This window comes from Gadus chalcogrammus, chromosome 4, assembly GCF_026213295.1.
Source record: "Gadus chalcogrammus isolate NIFS_2021 chromosome 4, NIFS_Gcha_1.0, whole genome shotgun sequence".
Classification (NCBI taxonomy): Eukaryota; Metazoa; Chordata; class Actinopteri; order Gadiformes; family Gadidae; genus Gadus; species Gadus chalcogrammus.
The window spans coordinates 17,254,156-17,264,155 of NC_079415.1; the positions used below are offsets into that span (position 1 = coordinate 17,254,156).

Consider the following 10,000-nt stretch of genomic DNA (forward strand, 5'->3'; position numbering starts at 1 on the left):
GATGAATTGGTTATAAACTTTAACTGCAGTGCGAGGGCTTTTTAAGCTGTGGTAGATCACAGCAATACACAGGCCCTTGAAGTCTAAAACCAAAACCGCAAATCAAATTTTTCATTTGTTGTTACTTCTTTCTTTTTTTGCCTCCGTTTTTATTTTTTTAATTAAAACCCCTGACTTTAATCACTATTGTTCTCACACCATAACAATTCATCAATCCCTCCCATCTCGTGGAGCATTATTAAATCCTGCACTCCTTTAGGCACCATTTCGCAATATCGCTCAGACAACATGCAACACGAGCAGAGAAATCACATTCCGGCTTCTGCTAGCTTTAGGTGCTATCTGATTCCCACAGGACTCGGCATTGCGCGCACTCAGAATGTCTCAGAGACAGACAGTGTGTGAACTCTTTGCACATGTTCCTAGTCTGAAGCCCATCCGTTCCAGTCTTCTACTACCCCGCCCCCCTCCCCACACACACACATCAAACATGCCTCATAGGAGGAAGGCCTCAGAAACATACCGCGTTTACAGCCATTTTATTTCCTCAGTTCTGCAACAAAGCCCTTTGGAAAAAGAAAAAAAAAAGAAAAAGGAAAACGAGCGATATTTTTCTTTTTTTGATCACGCTATTTGTTTTGAAGTCCCCACTTCTGTTCGGTTCCTTGTGCCTTTTCTCTCTGCTGGTACGTGCTGACCCTGTTTTTATCTCGCACCCCCCACTTTAGCACTTTTGTTCACTTTCCCCTTATTGGTGCTTCAGCTCTTAAGTTTCCACGCTGCCCATTTTTCATTTTGTCACGCCGGTACATTGCTGCATATCTCAATTCAGTTGGTTTTGAGTAACGCCGGGAATAGCAGCAATGTTTATTTTCACAGTTTCAGCCCATTAACTGTTCGTCCATCTTTATCGTGTTTGTTTCTTTTGTTTCTTTTCATGATTCTCATGGTGTTTTTTTTGGTATCCATTTGTTTCCTGGCTTGTACCCTTAATCTTTCCCCTTGCACCTCTCTCCCTCGCGTGCGAGAGCTCTCTCTCTCTCTCTCGCTTGCCAAACTCCCATGCAGGCTCCCTTCCTCCCTCCTATTCTCCTTCCCCTCTCCTCCCCAAAACTAATCCTTTTCATCATGGCGTCCTCCCAGTTTCTCTTGCAGCCCTTATCTTCCCCACTTGCTGCCTTGTCCGTCTGAGAGTTGTGAGCGCCACTGCAAATGGATGAAGTCCAACTAAAGTTTTTTTCTTCCCCTGTCCTCCCTGCCTCACTCATCACATCTCTCTCTCTCTCTCTCTCTCTCTCTCTCTCTCTCTCTCTCTCTCTCTCTCTCTCTCTCTCTCTCTCTCTCTCTCTCTCTCTCTCTGTCCTTTCTGTCCAGGAATTTGTGACAGCCACAGACCTGCTTATCTCTCTGGACCGACTCAACACCTTTGGAGATGAGTTCTTCAAGGACTCAAAGGTTCTGCGCTCCTACTTTTACGCCATCTCAGACTTCTCCGTGGGTGGCAGGTAAGGGGAATGGGGGGGGGGGGGGGGGGGGCTCATCCCAGATTCAGATCCCAAAATAGCTTACTTCCCCCCAGCCTGGAGGGAATGAGTCCGATACAGCTCAATCTTGCCCATCATCAAGCAAGAATTGCATCCAGATTCATAAGAATGCCATCTGAAGAAAGCGAAAAGCGAAGGTTGGTATTTATTTTACAATCAAAGACTAAAGCATGTCTGTTGAGTCAACAAACATATCCGACAATCTTATGCAATAAACAAATCAGCGCCTGTAATACCTGACTCTTTAACAGTTCCTGGAAAGGATTTACTTCTTACAGCCTGGTCCTTCGGGCGCCCATGTACAACGCAATGAACAGCGACAAAAAGACGCCAAATTAGGACACCAAATTAACACTATACTGTGGGACGGCACATTTAAATACTGATTGGACACATTGTCAGCCGCCAAGTGACCATTAGCCTAGGCAGGGCAACAGAACAGCCAAACAGAGCACGGTAATAGTCCTTTCCCTCCCTCCTAATGTGGTTTTATCACTCACGGTAATGAGACGGGACGTGTTGCCAAGAACCCGCCGTGTACCTTGGCAGCGCGGCCGGCGTGCGTGCGCGCGTGAGGTCGGAGTGGACGATTAAGCAGTCGAGATGAAGCCCTCCAGCGGAGTACGGTCATGATAGGACACCTGTCATAAACACTTAATGGAACCTGCCGCCGCCACATGACAAATGACCAACCCATGTCACAACACATGGAGGGAGGGGGGGAGGGGAGGGGGGAGGGAGTGAGGGGAGGGGGAGAGCCGACACGCAGGACATGTTATTCTCGTGCCAATGGTTTATGTGCCTCACTTTATATACGCCGCAGTGCTAGTTGTCGTACAGTGTCCGCTGTCACGGTGATTCTGACAACTGACCCCCACTGCTCGAAGAAATGTGTTGGAAAGAAATACTGCTGTTGGCTGCTGTTGTCTTCTAGGCAAGCATGGCCGGCTTGGTAGCTCAACACTCTATTAACACAGAGGCAACCCACCTTCTAGTGAGACTCGTGTGCTAAGTACCTCTATATTTCAACCTGCCTCCCTGTGGATCTTCACCATTCCTTCCATTAAGGCATAAAACACATCCAACTATCGAAAAAAAAAAACACTGTTTGTCATGTAAAAAAATAAAGTTGTCTATTTTTAAAGAATAGCTGATGATGAAATGACTGACAGCTATCCATGAAGGACCACAGTGAGTCCTGGGAGTTTGGGTCCTGCTCTGTAGTTGAGTGTTACATCAGAGAGATCGATTGAGGGTGGGAGTTCATTCCCTACCAGGCCACCGCCGCCGCCGCCGCCACCACCACGGCCGTCGTTGCCGCGGTGACAACAGAAATAACCGACTCCCTCTGAGCCCCGCGGCTAGTGTGTGTCTGGATCAGGGACAGCTGGCTAATTCTGACAGAACCTGCCTCGTAGTGACAAGTCCCTCTCCCCCATCACAGCCACTCCACACAGCCCGGGAAAATAGTGCACAGAACAAAGCCACTGCTGGGCGGATGGTTGTGTGTGTGTGTGTGTGTGTGTGTGTGTGTGTGTGTGTGTGTGTGTGTGTGTGTGTGTGTGTGTGTGTGTGTGTGTGTGTGTGTGTGTGTGTGTGTGTGTGTGTGTGTGTGTGTGTGTGTGTGCCAGCCAGTGGAGATGGGTTTCCAAATGTAGAGGGAACAGGTGGAAGCTAATGAGCAAAAATGAAATGTCTGTTTACGAAGGCAGACATATGCATATAATATAGTCCTCCGTTTTCCAGTTGACAATTTCTTGCCTCTTAACTGGCAAGCGAAACATATCAATTGCAACCGTGATGTCTCAGTATTCCAATACAAAAATATGGTTGCATAGCACCACCCCCAACTCAGACCTGCGTTCTGATTGGCTGCCCTGATCCTTCACCACGTCCAGGGCTGCTTAATATTCGTAGTGTGAGTGCTCTTTGGAGGCTGAATTGTATATGACGTGTTCAGACAGGAAAGCCCTGATTTGCCCAAACAAATTCATATACAACAACATGGACACACACTGGACACATACATAAACACACACACACACACACACGCACACACATGCGCATACATCCACATGAGTGCCGTGGTTCCCAAATAAGATGTACAGGATCACACAAACAACACACGCACACAAAAACAGACACGTACACACACACTCACATACTCAAACATTCACATGCGTGCTGTTTTTCCCAATAACTTGTACAGGATCACACGCACAATACGCACACACAAACACACACATCCACACACCCACATGCGTGCTGCCCACATTGAGTGAAATGGATGGAGAGCTGAACTCATCCTGGGCTATGTTTATGCTCATGCCAGGGAAGAGCTAATAGGAAGTGACAACAACCTATCGTGTTAAAGAAGAAGCGACTCCCTTCTGCTCTCCTCTCTGCCCTTTTGCCTCTGTGTGTGTAGTGCAGTCTGCGTGGGTACACACACAGGACAAACCTTATGTATCTTTTTAAAGGTGCCTACAAGGCGAAAATACATATTTTTAGTTTTGAATTTGCATCCCTCTATCTCTGTCCCTTCCTCTCTCTCTTTCTCTCTCTCTCTCCCTCTCTCTTTTAAATGAACACTTGCACACAACCCTTTAACACGCACACAGACACACGCCATCAAACACCCACACATCTGTACACATTTACAAACACACACACACCACGCCCTACAACACACACAGACACACACACACCAACACTTCCTCTCAACCTGCCGTCTCCTGTCTCCCTGTCTTCAGGTGTAAGTGCAACGGCCACGCCAGCGAGTGTGTCCAGGACCAGAGCGGGGTGCTGGCCTGCGTCTGCCAGCACCACACGGTGGGGGCGGACTGCCAGCAGTGCCACCCCTTCTACCAGGACCGGCCATGGGCCCGGGCCACCGGGGAGGCAGCCCATGAGTGTTTGAGTGAGTAACGCCACCGCATTGGGTCCTGGGTCTGAGACCAACACACTGGATGACCTCGTTGGGATGTGGCAAAGAAACAGCTGGAGGGGGCGCGTTAAATAAACTATGTCTTCTTCAAGTGCGGGACTTTCAATTACTGATATTTGTTTCTGTTTTCCAAAATTCTTCATACAAAAAAAACGCTTTTTATTCTCCTTTTCTTTGTTTTTACTGTTCTTGTAAGATTCTTAACTCTTGCTCCTGGGGCTGTTAATCCGTGTACAAAGCCAACAGGAAGTAAGTAGTGGAAATCGTGTTGCGGTAGACCGGGATAACGCTACATTGCACAACCCTCTCTCTGCCTACCAGAAAAGTGAGCCACATGCCCTTCCCAACATTCAATCTAATTAAATGTCATATTTTCTTATTGACACAAAATCGATTTTAAAAGTTTAAAACTATAAATGGGCTAAATACACCCTTATTGTTTTGGTGTGTGTGTGTGTGGGGGGGGGGGGGGTGGTGTGTGTGTGTGTGTGTGTGTGTGTGTGTGTGTGTGCGTGTGCGTGTGCGTGTGTGTGTGTGTGCGTGTGCGTGTGCGTGTGTGTGAGTGTGTGTCTGGACACATTATGAATGCATATAAGTGCCAGCTCACTTGTCACTCATAAATCTAAATATATAAATAAATAGGGTTGGATTTGCCTTTTTAATTCACTGGTAATATTAAATTACTATGAAGATTCATTGTGATTCGCTCATAAAATCATAAAGTTAAGTGGCCTATTAATTGTTTTATGCAGGATTCGCTTAAGCAACAAACTTGTTTTAATCACTCCAACACTTACACCAAAACAGATGGTCTCTAGAGTAAAGTGCAATCCTCCAAATCAATGCAACATATTTAATTAAAATACAGGCCATGGAAAAGGAGTTAGAGTTACTCCTAGAGCTTCGTAATAATCATACACACAACAACAAGGGCAAATTGCAGCACCTATTTAATGCCAGGGATTCGGGTGCTGTGGTATTCTAATCCTCATTTGCAATAGCGGTATTGTTGACCAAACAATTCATGTGAAAATGAACTGACGGAAGGTAATAAATGAGAAAATATCCTTTTAATGTTTTAACGGTCCTGAAGGTTTGACCCTGGATTAAGTTTGGTAACCATGTCAACCAGTAGTAAAAATGTATCTTGCAAATTATAATATCTTCTAGATGTAATCACAGAATAATTTCCTTTGTTTGTTTATAATAATATAATAACATACATACACGTACCCTGCAGCATAATTTCCTTGCTCCAAATTCCCACCCAATTCTTGTTCTCGCGTCCCATCCCAAGAGAAGAGAAGAAATCAAAAACACTTAAATCTTACTATTAAGAGATATGTGGGCACAAGCATACCAGTCTTTTCAAATTAAAGGCCACATTTATTTGTATGGGACCAAACCCCATGTAAATATTTATGTTGTAATATATAAGGTCAAAAATCATGGTCAGATCAGTGAACAATCATAAAATTTTATCATTCAGAAACGCAGTGGTTGTAAATGTCATTCATAATCCTGTGGTGCATTGGTATCTTTAGGAATCTTCCCTTTAAAGCAATTGTTATGAATGAATGATGAATTAATTATTTTTTTTCGGGTTGATATCCGTATCTTAAACGTCATTTTGTTTGTTAAGAAACAAATTACTATTTTGAAAGCAGATATACTAGCAGTTAAACAAGGACATTTTTTCATCTCGGGCAGTAGCCAAAAGGTCAGGCAATATGTGAAAATATGTAAAGACAAATTAAGCTCCAACCTTCTGCTAATCATTTGGTATGCTGATGATTCATCTATCGATAAAGCAAATATCAGCCTTTCTTCTCCAGATCCTTTGTGTGTGTCTGTGTATGTGTGTGCCCTGCCAACCAGATCCACTCATACACTCTGTGATCTTGCATTAGCCGTCCTAACCTTTGTTTAAGAAAACAAGGGATAACTACTGAGACAAATCAAAGCCTCTTATTGTGCTAAGACACCAGCCATAAACACAAGCAAAAGAGCCGGGAAAACAAACACACAAAATTCAAAACATCTGGGGACAGAAATGGAGATTTCACGCTATTGGCAATGTTCTGTGTTTTTCGAGGAAGCTGACATTCCGCCCACATATCCCTTCACAGCAGACGTAGCTGTGAAGGACTAAACAGCATTGAAAGGATCTGAGGGCTTTTGCACCATCAGTAAAGCACATTTGTATGCTCCCATTATGACCAGAGATCTTGCTTTTAATGGGATCGTTTTGTCTCTTTTACAGAAATCTCAAAAGATGTTGAAATGAGTTCATGAGCTCTGTCGATTCAGAATCAGTTGCTTTCCATCTCAATTTAACAGCGAAAGCAGGTTTTGGTTGAAGCCAAACAAAGCCATTCTTCAAGATGGCCGCTCGCCGTGTTTAGCAAGGACTCACCCGACAGTGCCGACCGTACACAAACTAAAGGACCTTGGCTTTTATAGGGCCCACAAACTTCCCCCATATTGCTCTCCATGTCCTTCAGAATAATTTTATAGCGTTATGATACCGCCTTCATATCTACACAATGTTGTGTGTTCTATATTTGTGAAGGCTGTGTGTTGTATTAATAACACAATAAACACCTCATGTGTGTCAGGCCATTAAAGTTACTGGTTTATATACCCGCACTCGCTGGCTGTTTAGCGCTCCCGAGAGAACAGCGCGACTCCACACTGTATACCTTTCCTCATTTTGCTTGTTTCAAACGGCTTCAGTGCTTGGGGGTTGGTGCTGTAGATAAGTCTCTGCTGCTGACATCCTATTAACACCAAAGATCAAACAAAACTATTGATGCCTGCGTTGATTTAATGACCATTCAGCCCCCTTAAGAAGTAAGGTGGATGTAGTACAACAAGGGGAAAATACATAAAAATGCACACATAGAAATACATGCAGAATACTACATCTAGAATACACATAGACATAGATGTTAAACATATAGAAACACATGCAGAATACAGTAGATGTACCATACACACGTATAATAATAGTATGTAGAACATAAACGCATGTAGAATGTACATGTAGAAATAGATGTAGAGTATGTAGAAAGGACACAGATGAAGGTGTACTGGACACAAGATTGGGGTTCCTCTGGCGGCTTGGGGTTCCTGCCTTCATTTCATGTTCCAAGACAGTGATTAACAGTGACAGTACTTACAAGGATGAGTGGTCTTAGTTGGCACATTTAGACAGTGTTGGTTAAGTACTAATATGGTTAGGTCAATAAACTTGGGTCAGCAGTACAGAAAAACTGCTTGGACGTGTTAATATCTAGTCTCCAGGGACACACACTGACACCTCCTCACTTCCTGTGGAGGAGCGTGTGTGTGTGTGTGTGTGTGTGTGTGTGTGTGTGTGTGTGTGTGTGTGTGTGTGTGTGTGTGTGTGTGTGTGTGTGTGTGTGTGTGTGTGTGTGTGTGTGTGTGGTGGTGGGGTCTGTGTGTGTGTGTGTGTGTGTGTGTGTGTGTGTGTGTGTGTGTATGTGTGTGTGTGTGTGTGTGTGTGTGTGTGTGTGTGTGTGTGTGTGTGTGTGTGTGTGTGTGTGTGTGTGTGTGTGTGTGTGTGGTGCAGGGGTCTGTGTGTGTGTGTGTGTGTGTGTGTGTGTGTGTGTGTGTGTGTGTGTGTGTGTGTGTGTGTGTGTGTGTGTGTGTGTGTGTGTGTGTGCGGGGGTCTGTGTGTGTGTGTGTGTGGTGCGTGGGTCTGTGTGAGTGTGTGTGTGTGTGTGTGTGTGTGTGTGTGTGTGTGTGTGTGTGTGTGTGTGTGTGTGTGTGTGTGTGTGTGTGTGTGTGTGTGTGTGTGTGTGTGTGTGTGTGAAAAAAAAAAAGACTGCACGATCACAACTCAGCGTCCGTGTCCAGGGGAAAAGGTATGAATAGGCTTGACAAAACAACTGTAATAAGGAGTGTAAACTCGCCACACGGGGGGCTTCAAACAGAGGAGCAGTGAGAAGATGGTATGCAGGATGTGATCTTGGCCAACTGCATAACCTGTAAGGAAGTACAAGGATGAAAGCCCAGAACCTTCTCTGGGGGCATTTACATACATTGTGCCTTCATTTTTTGTGTCTATCAGAATATTTCTGTCAGCTTTTCAAACCTTTATTATCTGTATTTATTTCATATTTATTTATTTGCATTAAATACAACACCGTATTATATTTCGGTGACGAAACTGAACATGGCAGGCATAGTTATTTAATAGTTTTAGCTGCCCGCTGTTAAGCGTCTGAATAAGGAATAATGTTGAAGCTTCAGTTTCAGCCTTTATGAGTTGAAAGTTACATTCATAAGCGGTCCTGATTTCATTGGATTCTCCCATAGCTGATGAAGTGACTTTTAGAAGAACCTCCAGTGCTTTCAGACGCATGCCAAACACAGATCCCTGTCCTGTTATAATACGTATATTATTTCTACAATGTACCAATACTTTAATTTAGTCATTTCAAGGAGTAGATGCTTTTACCCAGAGGCTAAATCTAATCTAAATGTTATCCAGTTTAATTCATTGAGGATGGGGAGCAGTTTGGGGCTAGGCCCATGTTGTTACTGGAGCCCTACTGGTCCACAGTGGGGTTCAAACCCAACACCTCAGTGACACTACACAATCCCACCCGTGACTGTTCTACCATCAGATTGGCAATCGCTCTTCCTCAATTTGAAACACGCCGTGGCCACGCCCGCCAAAGATCCCCAACAACACAGAGGAATAATCACACGGTTATTGCCGACTCAACAGAGAGCTGATTCATAATAAAATGGGCAATTTCCCTCTAAATCCCTCCTCAGGGTCTGTGGTAAACTGAGGAGGGATTTGATGTGAGGGGCATATGAGAGGGAGTGGAGGCAGTGTGTTATCGTCTGGGTAATTTGCTCTTGTATAAACACGCATTACTGTTATCTAAGTGCCCCCTGACAGACGACTGGCTGCTCATTAGGCCTGTGTGAAATGAGATTAGCAACGAGCCTCTAAATTATGATCCAATCCCATAACGCATAATCTCTCAGAAACCCCCATACTCTACGTCTCTCTCTCTCGCTCTCTCTCTCTCTCTCTCTCTCTCTTGCTCTCTCTCTCTCTCTGTTCCCTTGTCAGTGTCTATTTTGGGGCCCGAGTCGTTTTTCTGTTTTACTACAGGCCTATTTGTTTCCCGCTATTTTGTGTTTTGGGACACTCCTTGCATTACTGGCCTGCTGCTTTCATCCTTTCGCTTTCCTCTAAGCACCTAGCTTTCTCTCTCTCCCTCTTTGTTACTCTCCCTTTATCTCTCTCTCTCTCTCTCTCTCTCTCTCTCTCTCTCTCTCTCTCTCTCTCTCTCTCTCTCTCTCTCTCTCTCTCTCTCTCTCTCTCTCTCTCTCTCTCTCTCTCTCTCTCTCTATCTCCCTTGGTCCAACACTCTCTCTCTGTAATCTCCATCCCTTCACATCCCCATTCTTTCATTCGCCCCTTTTTCTATCCTCTTTGTCTCCATCGCTCTCTTTTTATCTT

At 44.6% G+C, this 10,000-nt stretch overlaps 1 protein-coding gene across 1 annotated transcript in view; it reads left to right on the top strand.

The window, feature by feature from the left end:
- Window positions 1-10,000, top strand: part of lamc3 (laminin, gamma 3) — a 96,843-nt gene that overhangs the window by 19,617 nt on the left and 67,226 nt on the right. Inside the window, exons 3-4 of the mRNA XM_056588650.1 lie at window positions 1,375-1,505; window positions 4,298-4,464. Coding sequence (XP_056444625.1) covers window positions 1,375-1,505; window positions 4,298-4,464 — 298 coding nt within the window. The remainder of the gene's footprint in view (window positions 1-1,374; window positions 1,506-4,297; window positions 4,465-10,000) is intronic.